Below are 21382 nucleotides of genomic sequence, written 5' to 3'. Positions count from 1 at the left end.
AATTTTTTTAAGCTGCTGTTCAGGAAAATGTTGCACGGGGCCTTGTTTCTGCAGTTACTGGGGGTTTTAACAACTTTAATTTCTTTAATTTTCCATTGATACTCCTTCAGGGACATTAATGTGTTTGGGTGTGCTCTGGGCCAGTCAGCATCCTTACTTCACAAAGGGATGTTTACATAATATGGAAAGTAAAAGTCATTCAGAACTAACTTCATCTTTTGTATTTTGGCAGGTTTAAAAAATGGCTGAAGATGGCAGTGATGAGATTATGTTTATTTGTAAGTATCAGGAAAAAGATCCGACTCTCATGTCATGTGGCTTGTCTACTCAGAATGTTTGAAATTAAAGACTAAAACAAACTAAGATTTTATTTAGAAAAATATTTTATTAAAGGAAGCTCAAACAGCTTATGGAGGAATAGAGAGGAGGGCGTGTAATTGAAGCATACACATTCTGATCCTGTTGGCAAACACACAAGGAAACCTCTGAATGTGAGTGAGCAGAACAGCTTTTTCATGGCTGGAGTAAGTGAGAATGAAGGCCTAACACCAGTGTAAGCCTTTGTTTATCCAGCCAGCTTTAGCAACCCCGAGGTGTCTGTGAGGAACTGTGACCTCTGGCCTGACCTGAAGATCTGCACCTCCACAGGAGGGGGAGGCAGGCTCATTATTCTTTCAGAACAAGCCCAGTTTGAGATGCACCGACTGCTCTGACGAGTCTCACTCGTGGCATTCACTGCCTGTGCTTCACGTTTCTGCCCTCTGTGTAACCCCATGTGCCACACCGGGCTCTGTGGCCTGGGATGTGGACTGTGGGATCGTGGTGAGTGAGGGAAGGCTGCAGCAGTGGTGTGCCAGGGAGTGTGGTGGGCAGTGTCCCATCCTTGGTGGAGCTTGGCCAGTAGCTCGTTTCCCAGTGGCACATTAGCCCTGCAGCCTTGCCTTTGTCACCTGCCTGGACATGCAGGATCTGGTGTCACCGTGGAAAAAAAATTAAGAGGTGCAGAGTCCACTCACCTACTTGTGTGAGCAGAGAGGGCCCTGATATCGTGGATCCGATCAGGGCAGACCAGAATGTGTCCTTGGTTTCTGGATCCACAGTATTTTACCCCTGATGGCTCCACAGGTGCACTTTAACCTTATCGCAACTATATCAGGAAATTCCACTTTCCCCCCCCCCACAGATTCCTTCAAAAATAGTGTTGACTGCTGGCATTTTTATTGAATTGCAGATACCAGTAGTGAAGTTACCTTGTCTTCCCACAAAAAGATTCTGGTGGATAGCAACAAGAATGGAAATATGATGCCATTCCTTAATTGCACAGATAGAAAGACACACACACGATTTTCCTCTTTCCAGTGAAGTCTGTCTTGAGTTTTCTTGTGCTCTCTATAATTAGTTTTTCCCATGGGATATGGGGACTGCTTATGTTCTGAAAAAGCGAGTTGTTACAAATGATACTGTGCATTCCCAGAATTAACAACCTTGAGTACGTATTTCATAGACAAGAGAGTTTTGGAATATTTTTTTATAGAAATCTGTGAATACAGTCCCCCCTGGAGGTATTTTATGCTTATTCCCATGCTAATTTTTGTGTTTCTCCTGTGGCTGTAATCTCTTGGTTGCTGTAAGGTATCCCCTGGATATTGAGACATGCTACACGTCATATTCCCCTGAATCTGGTCATTCCTCTGCAGAGGAGAGGATTGTGTGGTTTATTCCTGCAGGTAGTTGTGGAGACAGTGCAGTCTGAACCCGTACAGTGGCTTATCTTTGCAGAAGTGAGGAGTGCCTTGATGCAGTCAGGAGAAAAGAAAAACACAAAGTTTCCTTTGACAGCAAAGCCTGTGTGAGAAGCTGCTGCTCTGGCTATTCCTTCCTGTCCTCGTTGGTTGTGACAGCCCTTTGTGGGTGATAATCCAGTTTTTTTCAGCAGTCTGGTTTACACATTCCTCTGTGGCTCCTCTCTGCTTTGGGAAATCTGTATTTAGCCCAGGTTATTTCAGGAATATTAGGCACAGTGTGAGCTACAGGCTCACCTAAAGGAGTGGGGATGGTGGGACAGTAAACAGGACAGCTGTAGGCTGAGTTTAGATGCTGGTGCTGCGTGGATGGAACTTCCCTGTGGATTCTTTGCAGTGACACAACTGTCTGGTGCTGTACAGCAAGCCAGACTGGGAAATTAATTCAGCTGAAAAATAAACTGATGGGAAGAGCTGGTTGTCTCATTCCTCGGTTCACCAGAAGGCAGCACAAAGAGGAGGCAGCAACCAGGCTTGGGGGTTGCATCAGTCAGTACTGCTGTTTGTCAAATATACGTGAATTTTCACTGCTAAGCTGTTTTTGTTGCCAGAAGAAGAAACCACGTGGAGCTGCGGATTGCAGTTTGGGATCCCCTGTTTTAGAAGAAGTCCTTTTATTCACTGGGACGAATACCTGGGGGGGAGAAGTTTCCAGTTAGGATTTCAGAGTAGCTTTACCAGAGGGGACATACCTTGGAATGACATGGCTTTTGTCATGTCTCTTCCCAAACAAGGTGTAGTGATCCTCCTCTTTGCATCCTTACTGTGGTTACCTGATTTGCCCTTGTAAGTGTGGAGCTCAGATGGAAATGGCATTACAGGAATATAACCCCTGTGTGATGATCTCCTCTGAAGCTGTGTCAGCAGCTGACCAGGCAGGGCAGTTTGGCAGCTATTTTTTCACAGCGAAGCAATGTATATGCATTTGGAATCCTGTTAAGTTAGCTTATTTTAGAAAGCCTCAAATTATCGTGGTCTGAAAATGGTTTCTTAGGAACCACTCAGTTCTGGGTAATTTACAGCCACTTAAACTAAAAGTTAATTTAGGTAAACTGACAGTGAACTAAGTGTATTGTGCAGCTAGATGACTTGTTTGGAAAGGCACCAGAAGGTATCTTAGAGGTCTGTCTCCCTGCTCTGTGGGTGAGAAGTGTGTGTGGGCCAGGCATGGCTCTGGGCAGAGCTGGGCTCCCAAAACATGCTTGTGCTGAGGTCTGTGCCAGTTCTGGTACTGATTTATGCCTCCTGTCACTGAAAACACCACATTAGCCAAGCTGTTTCTAAAAAACCAGGTTCTGGGGAAGGTAGTAATGTGGTTTTCTTTATCTGCTACATGTTATAGCACTTCATCTGAAGAATAATGCCATCTTTCAGGAGAATATTTACTGTGGATGTAAGGCAATTATTTTCCCTCTGAGAGAGAATTTAAACAATTGTCTTCTGATAGCACTGATCACAGTGTGTTATCTCACCTATGCAGGTGCCAGCTATCAACTCGATGTTTAATTATTCATGTTCTTTTAAGCAATACAAATAAACATCTGCCTCTCTATGTATGTATTTTGCCTGGTGCCAGGTTTGGCTTGGAAGAAGGAGGCAGCTGTCTCACAAAAGTGTTTTATCAACCTTTTCTCTCTGCTTCCTTGCAGGGTGCGAGGACTGTGGGCAGTACCATGATTCAGAGTGTCCTGAACTGGGCCCAGTGGTGACAGTCAAAGACTCCTTTGTCTTGAGCAGGGCAAGGTAAGGAGTGTTTGAATTAGTCCTGCCTAACCCAACACCCCTGTTGGTCCTTTAAAACATATCTGCTGGCTAATGGGTGTCACTGACAGCTGGAAAGCGAAGTCCCAGTGGGCTGCAGAAATTTATGGAAAGCACATGGCCTTGATTAAATAGAAAAATTGATGCACACACTTGAGTGCTGTACTGAACTGGAGCCAAAAAAATAACGTGCCGCTCATCAGGATTTGGTTTCTCCGCAGAGGTTTCTGGCAAAAAGTCAGGTAGTGCCAGATGGGGTGATGACTCCTGTCTTGGTTGAGTACCTGCCACTTTTTCCCCTCCTCAGATGCACTGTATTAGTTTCAGAGAAGTGTCTGAGGATTTCTCATTCATGCTGTATCCTTCTGCTTGGTATGAACTCCATCATTCCTCCGCTTTTAGAAGCAAAACAAGTTGTTCTCATTATTGTGGGTCTTTAGGAATGATTAGGGGTAATAGTTCTGTCAGAAAATCTGTGACAGCCCAGCAGAAACGCTCATGTTTGCCAAAAGAAACAAACAGACTAAATCTAGTTGGGAGCAAACAACACTAAGTAGTGATTTTTAAAGAGAAAGACAATCAGGCGTTGTCAGCAGAATTCATATTAAGATGTAAAATGTAAGGCTCAGGAAAGGAACTAGCTATTGTGAAGACGTAGTACAAATCCAGAAGGGGAAGAGAGTTCAAGTGGAGTTCAAATGGATTATATAATGTGCTCAAGGCTTCTATATTTCTCCTCGGGGGAGTCACAGGCAGAAAACATGGGCATGTGGGCAGCAAGTCTGGCACCTGCTGGCTATGTAGGCCGTAGTGTGTATTCCCAGGATCGTTTTGTAACAAATACTGGATGTGCTGGATGTGCCACATGGGGCAGGATGCTTCTGGTGTCCCACCCTGTACACTGGCAGCACTTGTGCAGGAGCTGTCACTGGTTTTCTGGGCCTTCCTGGAAAAGGAACTGCCCTGGCAGCTCCTGCCAGGTAGCACCTTCCTGTGCCTGGAAAAGCCTGCCATGGATGATCTGCTGCAGCAGATGTTAACTGTTAACAGCCCTGACACTAGAGGTGCTTTGTCTTTGGGGGTAATTTCAAAATAGGAACAACAGAAACTGGGGGTGGAGGCGCTTTTCTTACACACAGAATCTGGGCAGTGCAGTAAGTTCCAGCCTGCACTACACAGATTGAATGACTGTTATTTCTTACCTTTTATCTGTTTTCTTTTTCCTTGCAATTTAATGCTCTTATTTATTTGTATGGTGGAAAATTACCACGGCATCCAGAATTTCCAACTGTGAGTGTTTGCAAATGTGGTGCTTGCACTGGTTTTCAGTTTTGTTTTTTTTTTGACATGCAAATGCCAAGTTTTCCCTAGTGGAAGTTTGGGCTGCTGGACAGTAGATTTGAAAGCAGAATTTAAAACTGACTGTATAACAGAAAAATGTATTTATTTTCCTGAAGAGTTTACAGCTGAAATCAGGTAACATAAGAAAAACCAAGAAGAAATGTAAGGGCAACCTTTATTTTACATCTGGGAACAGTAGCTGAGGGAGTGAGTTGTCTGAGGTTGAGGGCAAGTTTAACCACAAAGTGGATATGACTCTCTTAAAAACCAGTCTAGTTGTTTAACCACAATTGTTGTTTCCTCTGTCCTAATGAAGAGATAAAATGAATAAACCATAAGGATTATAAAAGAAGTGTTGAGAAACATCTCCTGAGCTTCACTGTCTCTAACATTGCTTATTCTATGTTTAAAACTGAAAACATTTTTTTCAATTAATTTGCTTATCACTATTATCTTCTTGTATTTCTCTTCATCTAGACACTAAAGCAGTTCTGCCAGTGTCAACTTTTGTAGTCAGTAGTCTGTCTGATTATTTTTAGCTTTTCATCTGTTAGCACAGACCTGAAAAAAACAGAGTTGCATTTGGGGTCTGTAAAACCAATACGGTGGTTCCAGTCATATGATTTTTTTGGGGAGATGTTCTCTATGTATTCTGTGTAGTAACAATCTTCATTGCACAGAAGCACTTGTGATCAATGTATCAGTGTTTGTAATAAGGGATCTACAAAGCAGATGGGAAACTTCCAGGGCTTTTGATCTGCATAAGTCTATAAAGTGTTAATTTGGGGAGGGATATAGTTTATTTTTTAAAGTAAGCGTGATCATAACCAAAGATATGTAGGATAATTCATTTGGGAAGAGGCCTCAGGATGTTCCAGTCAGCACTAACATCCATGCTCAACCACTCATTTTTATGTATATTGTCCCTTCTGCTTTTGCCTGTTTTTGATGTCTTTCCCATACTGGGAGCCCAAAAAAGGAGGCAGTAAATCATCAGGATCTCATGAGTGCAGAGCAGAGGGGAACAATCAGTTGCCTCAATCTGTTGGCTGCTCCTCCAAATCATCCAGGCTGTGTTTGGCCGCCTTTGCTGCTGGGACATGACCTCATGTCCACCTTGCTGCCCACCAACTCCCCAGGGTCTTTCTCCCCGGTGATGGTGCTGCTGGAGTTCTTCGTTCCCAGGTGCAGGACTTTGCATTTGTCCCTGGAATTTTACATGGTTCATGGCAGTGTATCCAGGCTCCCCAGGTCCCTCTGGATAGTCCTGCCCTCTGATGTATGGACTGTGCCCCCCAGTTAATGTCATCTGCACTGGATGAGAGTGCACTCCCTTGTCCCTTCTAGGTTGTTAAGGATTGTTTAACAGTACAGGTTCCCAGCACAGCTCTCTGTGGTGCCCCAGTTGCTGTGGCCTCCATTGATCATGACCCTCTAAGCTTGACCACCCAATGAGTTATGTCCTCTAGTAGTTGTGTACCCATCCAAGACCACAACATTCCAACTTGGATACAGAGAGGATTGTTGAAAGCCTAAAAAAACGTAATTTCCCTTAAGTTGAAGGGACATGGCATCTGTTGCTCTTCCCTCATCCAGAAAGCTGGTCATTTTGTCCTGGAAAACAAACAGTTTGTCAGGCATGAGTTGCCCTTATTCATTCTGTGGGGACTCTTTCCAGCCACCTTCTCCTCATGTGCCCATAAATGCCTCCCAAAAGGTCTTGTTCCATGGTTTTCCCAGGGGCTGAAGTGAGGCAAATCAGCCCTTTGGAATATAATCCTTTTTTGAAGATAAGTGCAACATTTGTCTTTCTTCAGTCACCATCATAGAATGGTTTGGGCTGGAAGGGACTTCAAAGATCATCCAGTTCCCTTGCCATGGTCAGGGATGCCATTCACTAGACCAGGTGGCTCAAAGCCCCATCCAACGCCCTTGAACACCTCCAGGGATGGGGAATCCATAGGTTCTCTGGGCAACCTGTTCCAGTGCCTCACTACTGTCGAAGTAAAGAATTTCTTCCCAATATCTAATCTAAATCTCTCTTCATTTAGTTTAAAACCATTGCCCCTTGTCCTGTCACCATCCACCTGTGCAAAAAGTCACCCTCTCTGTTTTTTATAAGCCACAATGAGATCTCCTTGGAACCTTCTCTTCTCCAGGCTGAACAACCCCAGCTCTCTCAGCCTTTCCTCACAGCAGTGCTGCTCCAGCCCTCTGATCATCCTTGTGTCCTTTTCTGGACCCACTCCAACAGGTCCACATCTTTCCTGATGGATGCAGCACTGCAGGTTGGGGTCTCATGAGGGGAGAGTAGAGGGGGAGTCATCAGACACCTCCCCTGCTGCCCATGGTCTTTCCAAGACAATTGAGAGTAGTCTCAGTATGGTATTGGACTACTCTGTTGGGATTCTCAGGTGCAGCCAGTCAGGTAGGTTCCTGGACTTACACAGACTGAGCTTTCTCAGGTAATCACTGATTTGTCCCTCCTCCACTGCTGGTAGTTGTTTTCCTCTATTTATAAACCCTCACAGAACTTAGGGTGTGTTGATCAGAAAACTTTACTGTTACCAGAGATTGGAAGAATACATGTTGACTTCTTTCTTTCATCGGTTCCTGCAGTGTTGTCCCATGGGTAATTATTTTTTCCTTAAGTCTGTCTTCAATTTTTAGGTCATCTCTGCCTTCTAATTTGGAGATAAGACAACTGGAAGATGGGACTGAAGGAGTGTTTGCTCTGACCCAGCTGGTGAAACGCACCCAGTTTGGCCCATTTGAGTGCAAGAGAGTTCTCAAGGTGGAAAAAGAATCAGTTTTTCCCCTGAAGGTGAGACACAGCACATGAGAAGCAAGAACAAACCGTCAGTTTTACCTGTGATGGATTTATGCCATCTGAAACTATGGAAAAAAGTGTATGTAGGGGGATTATTTGGAACATCTTTTAGGTGTGCTCTGTAATGGATGAGTTAAAGAAACAATCTCTGGGCAAGGTACAGAAGAACCAATCTGGTGGATCATTCTGTGTTTGAAGTGTTATATATAGTGAGCAAAACTGGTTGTCTTTCATCTTCTGCATGTGATGATACAAGAGGGACAACAACTATGGCAGTTAATGAAACTCTTCAATTGGATTGTTTACCTTTATGGAACATGCAGAATAAGTTGGGTTTTTTCTTCTGCCTTGCATTTGTTTTATTCCTCTCTTGACAAGTTTTGGCAGGAAAAATGCTACACTAAAAATGGAATTCGGTCTTAGTTTTCACTGATACCTAAGTCAGAAGTAAAGACTTAGGAATGTGACTTGGGCTGATGGGTGTTTCACAGCGTGTTTCACTCCATCCTCCTGTATCCAACCATTTTCTGAGAAACTGGTGGCTGTAGCAAGAACTCTTAGGATAGGAAGTCAGTTTGTTCCCATCCTGCTCCTGGTAGTCTGTCTCAGACTTACCCATCTGAAAGTGTGACTGATAAATGAAACACGCCTCATGCCAGTGTTGAGACTTGCCTTGTCTCTGGTGTACACTGAAAAGAAGCCATTGCAAAAGCAGGAAATAAAAATCTTCCTTGACTTTGTGTTATTTATCGGGGTTTTTATTACATGCACATGTTTTTCTTGGTAGGTGTTCCAGAAGGATGGGCCCCTGGTGTATTTTGACACCACAAACGAGGACGATTGCAACTGGATGATGATGGTGCGACCGGCCACCGAGTATGAGCACCAAAACTTAACTGCCTTCCAGCATGACAATGACATTTACTTCACCACCTGCCAGGATATCCCGCCAGGGACTGAGCTGCGAGTGTGGTATGCAGCTTTTTACGCCAAAAAAATGGAAAAGCCAGTGCTGAAGCAGGTCCCTAGTGTTGCCAATGGTATGTGTGGGGGCCTTTCTTCCTTCCTAAGGGCCCAGTGCTGACAGGGACTGACAGTCCCTTGCTGTTGTAGTTGACAGGGCTGTTTATCCAGTAGGCTCTGCCCCCTGAGTCAGGTTAACCTGCGTACAGGGGTGCCCTGCAAGAAGAAAGCACAGATTCTTCACCATGGTGCAGCCAAGTTTTTGAAAACAGACGGCCTAGTTGGTGACTGAGCCTCTTCAGAGTGAACAAACTGGATAAATAGTTCTTAACTAAAGAATTGGTGGTTGCATTTCTGTTTTTCTGGGTAGAAGGGCAAAGGAACTCGAGTATCAGTGAAGTCTAAACATATGTGCAGATTTTCTAAGGAAGCCATTCCCCTTCAGTTGCAGTGAAAGTGTTTTGGTTTTGCACAAAACTGTTAACACAGTTCTGAAATAACTACATTTGTCTTAAGACATGGGACCCACTAGAATAAGATCCACAACTGTTTGTGCATTGGAAAGAAAGGCAGCAGATTTTTTAGAATCTGAATTCGAATTGCCAGAAGTCTGTTGTTCCTCTGCCCCTTTATTTGCAAGGGTGTTTTCCTCCTGCTCTGGAGTTGGGAGTGTTCCCTGAATGGTATTACTGCTATGCTGAGTATAATTTGGGGTGACAAATGCTTGGGGAGAGGCCATTGCCATCAGCTTTATGGTTGAATTTTGATCATAAGGAGAATCTCAAGTGCTACAGCTGAATTATTGCAGTTAACAGGTTTCTGAATTACGAGATGTTTTTGGTTGGTATTGAGAGGTTTCATCTTTTTCCTCTTTAGTTTAACCTGTTCATGTGTTATTGCATGGATATGGGCATTTGAAAATATTGCTTAAGTATGTCCTGCTCTTTCTGTTCAGCACTTTCACTGTATACTCCAAAATATTAAAGGCACATTGCATGAGATTCAGGTATAAGAATGTCCTGGTTAAAATTTTACATGAGAATGTTATTTGCAGGCCTGCTACAACAGAGTAAAACTTTTTGACTTTGTGGTTGTTTCAAACCACCACAACTGTGGTTACTGCTCTCAGCACAGAGCAAGAGAATCAAAAGGTCTGGAAAGTAAAGAAGATGAACTGTTTTTCCTCTTCACAGATGTGTGCTTGGCAGTGATGGAATCTGATAAAGAAGGGAATAAGGTCTCTTCAAAACCTTCTGCTGTCTTACCCCATAAAAAAACGAAGAAATCCAGCATATCAGCAGCTGATCCAGCAGGTAGGCAAAATTACAGTGTTTTTAAGGAGGTAGAGAGCAGATCTACAGAGCTCTTAGGTCTAACAGTTCTATTTATATAATTGTATATATATGGTTATATAACTTACAGCAAATATTAATTTCAAGAGGATTTGAAAGTCTGGATTTTTGTTTTAGTTTTCATGGGCACAGTGCTTAAAATACATATGCAGGTCAAAAAGAAACAGAGAGGCCAAACCTTTAGGCAGGTGATTTTCATGAAAAACACAACTGCTCCTGACTTTGGAGGTGGTTGGTGTTGGGATGGGGGCAATCCAAAAGAAAATCTTCAGACTCCCTGTGCAAAGTGTAACAGTTCAAATGATCAGGTTCTAGAAGAAAACATGAGACTGTTGGGTAGGTGTAAGAACAGTTTGGAAATTACAAAAATACTGGCCATCCCCAAATTACAAAAATACTGGCCATCCCCAAATTACAATAATACCAGAAGCCTATTCATGTTGAGACTGTTCTGGATTACAGGAACTCAAATTTAAATAAATTTATAAGGAATACAGATACTCTTGGCAAAGAACATATGGCTGAGGAAATAAGACAATTAGAGTACCTAGTGTGGAGATCAGGATCAAAAAAAAACCATTCTGGGCCTGTTCTTTAAAAGGTCACTTTCCTAAGTTTTGCTTATTAATACTAAAAGTAGCCAGGAGGAGAGTTGTTGCAGATGTGTACAAATTAATTCTTTAGAAGATCCATTTGTTCCTCTTGGATACTGTCAAAGCTAAAAATGGGAAGTTGACTGGGGAGTTGTCTTTGAGCTTGGCATTACTGATTTTTCTGAGGGTAAATTATGAAGAATTTGAACAGCCCCTCTCACATCCTTCATCCTGCTGTCTGAAAGTCCAAGTTCAATAGAAACAAAACGCTGCCTGTTGTATTTTGGGAACCCTAAAGTGTTCCCACTACTGTCGTGTTTCGGTGCTTCCAAACCAAAATATTCTCCTTTTGATTCTGACTGTTTGCCTCAAGTCATGCAAAGCAGTTGCCAACTGACAGATCTGTGGTTCCAAGTAAACCACACTGCCCTGCAGCCTCCCTGGAAGCCTGAGGAAGTGGGAACTTAAACAGGACCTGACTCTTCCTGACAAACCAGAGCACAACTAGGGTTTCTGGGCTTACTGCTGGAGGCAGCTGAAGAGCAAGGGAACTGCAGAGTCAGGGAAAATTCAGTTATGCAGAATCTTGGGGTTTAGCTTTGCTGGTTTTGTCCTCCTGGACAGAGCTCTCAGGAAGTTCTTTATGTACCCTGTGAAGAAGGAATTTCTGTTGCTGTACTATCTAGTAATTTCTTATTTATTTGTTTATTACAGCATGGATGAGATCACACCCCTGTAGTGCAGAATGTTGAGCATACCTTGTAGCAGGGAACAGCCTCTGCCTCAGAGAATCTGTTATTTTGGTTTAAGAGCCAACACTGAAAAGGAGGAAGAACTTTATTGTCCCATCACAGATGGGGTCCTCAGGCAGAGAGAGATGAACTGACCTGCTAATCTCTGGCAGAAACTGAAGCACAATTTGAATTCCCTATGATGCCATTCACTTACCCAAACTTCAGTGTGATCCTCCTCCTCTGAAGGAGTATTGTACACCATGGAATATTCAGCTTTGTGTGAGCCAGAAAAATCTCTGAATTGGTCCAGATTTATTGGATCCTCTTGACAAATTCAGACACATTATTCAAGGACTAAAATACAATGGACTGTGAACAGAGTAACCATTTTCCTCTTTTTTTTCTTTTTTCATTCCAGTTCCATTCTCCCCCTAATTTCTTCTTTATTTTCACTATCTGGCCTGAACTTGAAAAAACATTAAATTAAAACATTAATATGGTGGTTTCATAGCACATTTGATTAATGGAACTGCTCAAACCCAGGTTTTCATTGTCCTCACCCTTACTTCCATTAATCCAAATGTTCTTACTCTGCAATGCTCTTCACAGAGAACAAGGAGGCTTCTCCTGCTTCTTTCCTCAGCTGACCCAGAAGAGCACTGGTAACTCCAGTTTTAAAAGTGCTAAAAATTGCATTATATCATGACTTTTATAAACACAGTTCTTAGAAAGTGAAAAAGGAGCCCTCAGGACTTTACAAGAGCACTGATACTCTCTCCTGGCATCATTTAGTGTCTTCTGGTGTTTCAAATGTTCCTGTTTGGAAAACCCTGAAGTGACCCCAGCTGATCCCCATGGGCCTTTTATACCGCTTAAATTGTAACCTGTGATACTCAGGGAGGTATTGCAAGATAAATAAAGCCGCAGGGATTTACCACCTTTCCCTTTCCAAGGCTTTTCAGTGTTTCTTCTTGCTGTGATTTAGTGAACACTCCGGAAGGCAGTGGAACAGCAGAAGCAAAGCCCAGCCAGTGGATGTGTAAAGTGTGTTCATCTGCTTTCCAGGAGCCTCAGCTGCTGACAGGTAAGAAGTGCTAGAAATTCATGAGAGAATACTGAGAACCATCAGCAGAATTCTGCTCTTCCACAGCTGTGAAGCCATGACAGTCCACGATGCAGTAAGATAAAGGTTTTAGGTTTTGTGTTCCTTTAAGAAAAAGGGTAGCAGGGAAGGTAAAACAGTGATATTTTGGATGTGAGTGGGCAGTCTGTGGGCAAACAACTTTATTGTCGAATCTAGAAGAAATAAAACTCGTTTAGAGGATGACATGTGACTGTCAGGAAAATCAAGGATGGGGAGCTGCATGAACAGTGTGGAAGGTCAGTGATGCCAGCTTATACTTCATAATATTTTCTGTCTGGTATTTATGGCACATACTTAGTAAAAGTAATGAAATACTTATTTTTTTTCTGCATTTTCTTTGCAGCTATATTATGCAGTTTTAAAAAAAATATTTAGAAGCTCTGACCATTCAATGAATTGTTTTTGAAAAGGGGGCTTAGCCCCTAAATAACTTGGGCATTTGGAAAAACATACCTGTTATTAGTATGCACAACCTTACTGGATATCACAACAGTGATATCCAACAAATCTCCTAAAAAATTCAGTCCCTGTAATTGTGTAAATGTTTAATAAATGATATGCTTTTATTTAGGAAGGCATTGGGACTGCTTTTGAAATAATTTGAGTCTCTGCAAAGAGAGATGAACCTGATAGATGGGCTTCAGCTGGATCCATTGGACTATTTCGTGACAGTTTCTCTCCTCCTTACTCTCTTGTTCTTTCCCATCCACCCAGAGCACTTGCTGAGTCACCTGGAACAAGCCAAAGGTGCCCCCCAGCCCAGCCTGAATGATGCTGTGGCAGAGAAGGCAGCAGAGGCTCCCCCCACGGACCAGCCAGAGCCCAGTGATGCAGCCAGTGCCAGCACAGACTCCAGGAGAAAGGCCAGGAGGGGGAGAAAGGCCAAAACACCAAAAGCAGAAGCACCTCTTGTCGTTGAGGAAGAGAAAGATCCCGCAGGTAAAACAGAGCTTAAGAAAATGAGAAAGTGTTAAGGAATGTATCCGCTCATACATCTGTATGATGCCTTCTCAGGAAGGCCTAGAAAGTAGCACAGTAACAAGATGGAGGTTTTTAGTTAGATCAGCAAAGCAGACAATTAACAGGCTTTGTTAATTATCTTCAAGGGCCTTGTCTGTGCTGGATGTTGCAGGACCTACATTTAGATTGCCTGCATTCTCCTGTGATGGTTTTAGTAATAGAGAGGCCCAGAGAAACACAGGTTTATGAGACCTGCCTTGCTTTCTGCAGGAAGGAACAGGAGAGAAAGTATCTTCCCTCTCAAGAGGAGACATCCTCCTCTTGACCTTAAGGTTTATTCTTGCAAGAGGCCTTTTTCAGGGCATTATCTTCCTTGAAGGGAAGTTCTAGTAGGAAATTTTACAATGCATGACCAACTGACCCTTTAGTGACAGGTTGGAAAGGTAAGAAATTAGGCCTCCCTATGAGATTTTGGCTACATCTTGTCATTCAGCAGCCACTTGCTCTGACCTGGAAGCGACTTGTTAGCAATCCATTATTTGTCACTGACAAATAACATTTGGAACCTCATGAGGCTCAACAAGGCCAAGTGCAAGGTGGTGGTCTCAGAACAGGCTGGAGGATGAAGGGATTGAGGGCAGCCCATCTGAGAAGGACTTGGTGGATGCTGGTGAGTGAGAGGCTGGACATGAGCCAGCAGAGTGTGCTGACAGCTCAGAAAACAGCCATGTCCTGGGCTGCCCTCAAGGGAGGTGGTTCTGACCCTCTTCTCTGCCCTCACGAGACCCTACCTGGAGTGCTGCATCCAGCTCTGGGCTCCTCAGCACAGGAAGGACATGGAGCTATTGGATTGGGTCCAGAGGAGGCCTGCAAAGACCTCCCCTGTTAAGACAGGCTGAGAGACCTGGGGTTGTTCATCCTGGAGAAGTAGAAGGCTCCAGGGAGACCTGAGAGCCCCTTCCAGTGCCTAAAGGAGTCCTGTAAGAGAGATGGGAACAGACCTTTTAGCAGGGCCTGTGTGATAAGACAAGGGCGGAATGACTTTAAACCAAAAGAAGGACAGTTTAGATTAAATGTAAAGAAGAAATTTTTTGCAATGAGGATAGTGAAACACTGGAATAGGTTGCTCAGAGAGGTGGTGGATGCCCATCCCTGGAAACATTCAAGGGCAGTTTGGTCAGGGCTCTGAGCAACCTGGTCTAGTGAGAGACCTTCCTGCCCATGGCAGGGGGGTGGACTAGATGACCTTTAAGGCTCCCTTCCAACCCACCCTGTTTTATGATTCTGTGAACGTGTTTGCGGACAATTAATTTGTCCATTGCCACATCTTGTCACAAATTCTACACTTGAGGTTGTATTTCTAGCTATCCACATTAATGCTGTATTTTTATGGTGTGTTTGCAGTGGAACATGTGGCTGACATTGTAACTGAGCTCCCTCCAGAAGAGCTAGCCCTGCCTCCACCTGCAGAGGAGAGGATTATGGATTTGGTTTTAGGAAAGATGCCTAGCACCACAAATAGCATCAGTTCAGTGACAAAGTAAGTGTTCTGGGATGCACGGTTTCCTCTTGGGTTTAATTAAGATTATGTAGCATGTAGCAGCTCTGCTAGACTTCTGGGCCCACAGATGCTCTTTTTTATCAGCATAAAATTGTGTGATGCTGCTGCTGCTGCTGCCTCTACGAGAGCTGATTTTTGAGTGCCACAAAGATTGGCCTGTGCACTGGAAGATGGTGTGATATTGGTGGTAGAATTTTGGAACATAAACGAGAATTTCATTTTCCATCACAGTGCTGCTTTTATTCAGTGTGATTCCAAAAGCCTCCTGCAGCTGCAAGGTGAAATATTACTCCCATTGAATGTTGGTGATAAGACAGGCAAAGAAATTTTTGCTGAAAAAACCAATTTGCTAACTGTTATTATTATTATTATTCAGTCTTGCTTGTCGTCTTAACTCATGAATGACTTTATGTTGGTTTTGTGTGATACTTCAGATTTAGAGCAGTGGGAGGGGAAAACTTAGGTATAACAGAACCTCAGGGAGACTCTTAAGTATTGTTTGATTAATTTGAATTCTTTTGTGTCTTTTTGTCTTAGTAAAATTGGCCTCTTGAATTATTTTTTTTTTATAATAAAGCACTCGATTTTTCAAAATTAGCTAGTAATGCTATATATTAAAGTTCTTAGCAGACACAGAAAATGCATTTCAGAGTGTGATTGTGCTGGGAAATAGCACAGTGCTGCTGCCTGGCAATGCCTTTTGCCTGGGTACTGCCAAGGTTTCCAAGCTGAAATAGCGCTGATGTTTTCAGAGGGTGAGCAGAACAGATCCTTGCTGTTCCTCTGAGGGGGGCTGCAAAGAGCATCTGCTGCTGCTTTTTGCCTTGTTCGTGCTGGGTGAAGATAATTTGGAATGAGACACACTCTGGCATCTGCTGCTTCCAGGGGGTGGCCGGGGGGGCACCTTGGCATTGAGGAAGCTCCATCCAGGCTCCCTCCCTCCCTCTCTCCTGCCAGGAGCTGAGCATTAACACTCCTCCAGCTTCTGCCAGCTGGTGGAACTCTCTTGCAACCTGTGGGATACCTTTCAGTCCCTGCCTTTTTCTCTGATCCAGTAGGTTTGCTCATCACCAAAACACCATGTCCCTCAAAAGAAGTTTAATTCTCTCTAGTAGACACAGGATACGGCGGAAGCTGATAAAGCAGCTTGGGGAGCACAAGCGGGTCTATCAGTGCAGTATCTGCAGTAAGATCTTCCAGAACAGCAGCAACCTCAGCAGGCACATCCGTTCTCATGGTGGGTTTGCTCTTCACCTCACTTGGGGATTCATTTTGTCTCTTGTTGCTTCCACCTTTGAGTAAAATAGCTGGGATATTTTATATATTGGGATACGTAGCTATAAGAGAGCTATTTTTCCTTTTTTCTTTCTCTTAACTCTCTCTAGGAAACTCTCTTAGTTATGCAGAACAAAGCATGAGAAGGTAACAGCTGAAAGTTGAAGCCAGAGTATTTAAAATTTGAATTGAGTACATCTTTTAAGTAAGGGCAAGGATGAACTGTTTATTCCAAAACTATTCTTGCCTTAAAGTGTATACATATATATATCACCCCCACCTTCACATATGGGTAACATAGCTGTGTAAATGCCAGCTGAGTGCTTTTTAGCTTGTGATCTGCAGTTCCAGGGGTCTGTGTCCTATTCTAAGGGTTCCTTGAAAAATAATCACCGAAAAAGGGTGGGGGAGCTTAACAAAATCGTTGGAAATGGTTAAAATCCACTATTTAGATCTCCTGAATTACTGTTTTTCATCACTAGCCTGTTCGTTTGCAGTTTGCTTGTGCTTTGGTTTCCCCTGTCTTGCTTGGTTATAATCAATCACTGACTACTGTCCTTTTATCTTGATTGATCCCCTCAGGTGACAAACTATTTAAATGTGAGGAATGTGCAAAGCTGTTCAGCAGGAAGGAGAGCTTGAAGCAGCACGTTTCATACAAGCACAGCAGAAACGAAGTGAGTGGAAATGACTCTGGAAATGACTCTTGGGCTCTTGCTGAGGTTGGGTGGGAAGGTACAGTGATTTTCCAGGTGCCAGCTGGGCAGCTTGGGGCAGTTCCATGTGAGCAGGGATCCCATGGGAGTGAGACAAGACTGATAGGGGAGAGGCAACATCTTCTGCTTGATGAATTTGCAAAGTGTGGACGTGCTTTTGAGCACATACAAACCCTTTTCCATATCCGAATTTCGTATAGAAGTTGCTCTCAGGCATCAGTTACAGCAAGACAAGCTGGAGTTAGCTAGACCTGGATGCAATAGAGGTGAGATCTGACTTGAATTTATGGTACTAAATAGGACTGTTCCAGTCTTGTTTGCCTGTGTTTTTCATTTATCACCACCTGTAGTGTCCTTTAATGTGTGAGCTGTGGGCAAAGAGTGTGAACTCTGCCTGTTGGTGAGGGCCTTTTGGTGCTGCTGCCATAGGAATATTAATAACACACCTATAGTGGCACCTTATTAGTGAATATTCTCTTTTTTGCTTGGCATCAAGGTCCTTAGCTCTCAGATTGCTGCCATCTGTTCTGGAGGATGAGTCAGATCACATCTTATTTCCCAAACATTCTGTCTCTGTGTTGGACTGGGGGGTTATCAGGAAGGCTGTGACATGAACATAGTAGCTATATGGCCTTTTTTTTTTTAATAGCTCAGATGTAGGAACATGGAAGGATGACACAGCATCAGAATTTTGCATTAGTGTGTATTTAAATGTCCTCTTGAAGGAATAAAAATTAGAAAAGACAGAAAGCTGAAAAAGTAGTTGAGATTTAGAATTTCTCTGTCAGACATGACTTGGCTTTTTCCCCGACTTAAACTCTTCCTGTTTGCAATCCTCAGGTTGACAGTGAGTACAGGTACAAATGCACCACGTGTGAAAAGGCCTTTCGGGTAGAGAGTGCACTGGAATTCCATAACTGCAGGACAGGTGAGAATGGATGACTGTTCCACTTCCTCTGGCATCTCTACTCCATTTTGGGGAGATGTGCACAAATCCATCTCAGCACAGAAACTACAGAAGGGCAGTAGGAATTTAGGTTTTTATCACCATCATCACAAGAAACAAACTGTCCTGTTTCCCTCAAAAAAAAAAAAAAGGTTTTTCGATAAGAAAAGTGTAACCAATAATCTGTAGAGCAACATGTGCAGTTAGGTACTGCTTTGTTTAGTATCTCCTGCTCACCTGTCTAATACCCTCACTGGTATTTCATTTGTATGTTCACAGATAACCTGTCACCATCTCTGTTTGATTTTCTTTCCTGAAACTAAGTTCCACCTCATTTCTCTGAAACAGAGGAACTGGAAAGGGGATCAGTACTAGTGATAGTTTTAGTTTTTTGGAATCTCAGTTTTATTCAGCTTTTTCATGTTTTATACTTGCAATAGTGTCTCTTAATGTCACTAGAACCTTTTCTCCCATAGCCATCCCTTGTGATTACTCATATTATTTATGCTGGGTGATCCTATGCTTAGAAAATGACATCCTGGTTTACTGTTGTGGACCCACCATAACTGGCAGTCCAGAATCCCCCAGGTAACTGCCCCTTAGAGCACCATTCAAAGCAGGGTTTCTCATTTCCTTTCAGAGGCTGCAGCTTGTATAAAACCTCAGCCTCGTGCAGAATGGAAGGTAGTGCCAAGTAACCTCAGTATTCTGTTTATTCAAGGACAGCAGCTCATTTTCCCTCTGAGCTGACCAATACAAGCAGCAGGTTTTCACAGAATAGAATCACAGAATCATTAAGGCTGGAAAAGACCTCCAAGATCATCGAGTCAAACCTTTGACTGAAAAGGTCAAAGTTTTCTCTATTCTTCAAGGCATCAAATTGTAACTTCTTTGGGATTGTTGCAGCACTGACAGAGTCCCTCTACAGGACCATGTGTTCGTGTTGCAAGAACAGTCTCAAATACTGACTACAAAACAAATTCCCTATAGGCCTATTGTCGTGTGATGGTATATTTTTGAGGTTTTATACTTTATTCTGGAGTATTCTGTACTGGCTGGTGTCAGGAGCCAGTGCTGGCAGAAATATTCTGGTGCTCTGTTGCTCTATGTTTAGTGATTGTACCAGCACTAAATATTCCAATCAGTTGTAACAGAATCCACTCCAAAACTTTATTTTAGTATATGCTAGACCACAGTGGAGATCTCCCATGTGAGGAAGTTACAATGCTAGATTCCACCTTCAGGTTAGCATCATATATATTTATTACCTTTGAAAAAAAATAAGTTTAAAGAAACACACATGCTTTTGCATTTCCCTCCTCAACCCATGCAATGATGAACAAAAGAACTACCTGCCTCAGAAGCATACAAAGCCTCTGTCCATCTGTAAAGAGCTCTGCATGGTTTCTCTTGCTTACAGATGACAAGACTTTCCAGTGTGAGATGTGTTTCAGATTCTTTTCTACAAACAGCAACCTTTCAAAACACAAGAAGAAGCACGGGGATAAGAAGTTTGCATGTGAAATCTGCAATAAGATGTTCTACAGGAGGGATATCATGCTGGACCATCAAAGAAGACACTTGGGAGGTAAGTTTACTGCAGATCAACCTAATTATTACTCCCAAACAGCAGTAGAGGTGAGAAAGTTAGGGAAATGATTGTGTGCATTAGATTCTTCTGAATAGTACCTGCCTTTTTATTTTATTGTCAGTTACCTGATCCAGAGTAGCAAGTTTCAGCAAAATGTGACATTTATTAAAAGTAATAGTCATGGATCCTGCAGGGGAGTTGTCTAATTGTGTGAAAAACTTTCTAGGAGATGCACCTACCTTTTTTTTCAGCCTCATGTGATTGAATCCAGTGCTACTAACAGTCATGTGAAAGCTGCTTGGCTTGTTAAGCAGTAGTTTAGACTAACTGATTTTAATTATGATTTGAATTCTGTTTGAGTTTTTTAAAAAATTGTGTGGTAACTCGAAAATCTGAAAGCAGAGAATTAACTTGCCATGTACAACTGGAAGTGGTTACTATATAAATATAGTATCAATGGGATGCTGTGGGATGTTATCTTTCAGACACTTGAGAATATATGAGAATGAGATTATGAGAGTTTACTGTTCAGAATCTCAAGCATCTAAGGATGTTATAGGTACTGAAAGACTGGAAAAACTTCACAGATTGCTAAATATGTATTAAAATGCCTTTGTTTGTTAAAACCAAAGGTGATTTAAAACGAACAGCCAGATTGTCTAATTTTGTGTTTTGGGCATAGCTGATTGTCACTGGCTCTTTTTGTGATTCAGACCTTTTGTCATGAACCAGAGGAGAGCCAGAGGACAAGGGGCTGAATGGCAATGGCCAAGTGTCTCATGTTTAGCTGTCACAGAAGAGCTGGAGCCCTCTGTCCTCTTAAAAGGAGCAGGGAAAGAGGTCTGAAATCCTCACTGGGCATTAAAGCTGATGCTGAATTGTTGCCTCTCTTCTTAGAGACTCTCCCTCCTCTCCCTCTTCGTAGTGAAAATGTTTGATTGAAGTACCAAGGCCTACTAGATCTGCCTGTTTCCTGGTGTTGACAACAAATGTCTGTTTTCAGACACTTTACAGTTGGTGTAGTAACCAATAAGCCATAGCACATCACTTTGGGAGACTGCTTTTATATTCTTAAGACACTGTTTTAATTTAGAAATCACCCTTTTGTTATCAATTAAATCCTGCATCGAGGGCCTCCCCAGTGTTTCACTCTTCTCCCCAGTACTCCCCTGAGAGGGCATGCAGATTGGAGTGGAAAACCATGGTTTATTTTTTTGTTTTGTTTTTTTGATGGGGACTGTTCTGTGAAGGGGTGAGGCGTGTGAAAAGAGAAGACTTTGAGCACAGCACGGAGAACATGGTTCGCTACAAGAAGGAGCCCTCGGGATGCCCCGTGTGTGGGAAGGTGGGTGTGTGTGGGCCAGGTCTGCACTGTAGCTCCAAGGATACCACAGTTTAGTCTAGAGAAGAGAAGGCTGAGGGGGGATTTCATCGATACATACAGATATCTCCAAGGTGGGTGTCAGAGGATGGTGCCAGACTCTCTTCGGTGATAGGACGAGGAGCAACGGCCGTAAATTAAAACACAAGAAGTTCCACCTCAACATGAGGAAGAACTTCTTTCCACTGAGGGTGGCAGAGCACTGGAACAGCCTGCCCAGGGAGGTTGTGGAGTCCAGTCAAGACATTGCTCTTTAAACAGCCGTAGCTCCATTGTATCCAAGCCCACTGTGATGGTGGGAGCTGTTAGGACAAAGAAAAGAACAAAACTAAAGTTCAGACGAGACCTTTTTTCAGGACATGCAGCACAACATGGAGTGTCACATATGGCCCCTGTGTGTGTCAGTGAAATCTCATGGCTTAGGTTATTTAA

General features: G+C 43.0%; 1 protein-coding gene across 5 annotated transcripts in view; it reads left to right on the top strand.

The window, feature by feature from the left end:
• Nucleotides 1-21382, top strand: part of PRDM15 (PR/SET domain 15) — a 36083-nt gene that overhangs the window by 4116 nt on the left and 10585 nt on the right. For 3 of the 5 annotated variants that reach the window (XM_017811008.1, XM_017811004.1, XM_017811005.1), the window contains exons 2-14: nt 233-278; nt 3452-3545; nt 7575-7728; nt 8522-8774; nt 9891-10010; nt 12362-12460; nt 13235-13459; nt 14885-15020; nt 16097-16278; nt 16899-16993; nt 17873-17960; nt 19399-19566; nt 20820-20914. In XM_017811008.1, coding sequence (XP_017666497.1) covers nt 242-278; nt 3452-3545; nt 7575-7728; nt 8522-8774; nt 9891-10010; nt 12362-12460; nt 13235-13459; nt 14885-15020; nt 16097-16278; nt 16899-16993; nt 17873-17960; nt 19399-19566; nt 20820-20914 — 1746 coding nt within the window. In that variant the 5' untranslated portion in view covers nt 233-241. The remainder of the gene's footprint in view (nt 1-232; nt 279-3451; nt 3546-7574; nt 7729-8521; nt 8775-9890; nt 10011-12361; nt 12461-13234; nt 13460-14884; nt 15021-16096; nt 16279-16898; nt 16994-17872; nt 17961-19398; nt 19567-20819; nt 20915-21382) is intronic. The other 2 variants (XM_017811009.1, XM_017811007.1) reach the window with 2 other exon arrangements.

This window comes from Lepidothrix coronata, unplaced genomic scaffold, assembly GCF_001604755.1.
Source record: "Lepidothrix coronata isolate B3197 unplaced genomic scaffold, Lepidothrix_coronata-1.0 Scaffold30, whole genome shotgun sequence".
NCBI classification, from domain to species: Eukaryota; Metazoa; Chordata; class Aves; order Passeriformes; family Pipridae; genus Lepidothrix; species Lepidothrix coronata.
This window is presented reverse-complemented; position numbering and strand designations above follow the sequence as displayed.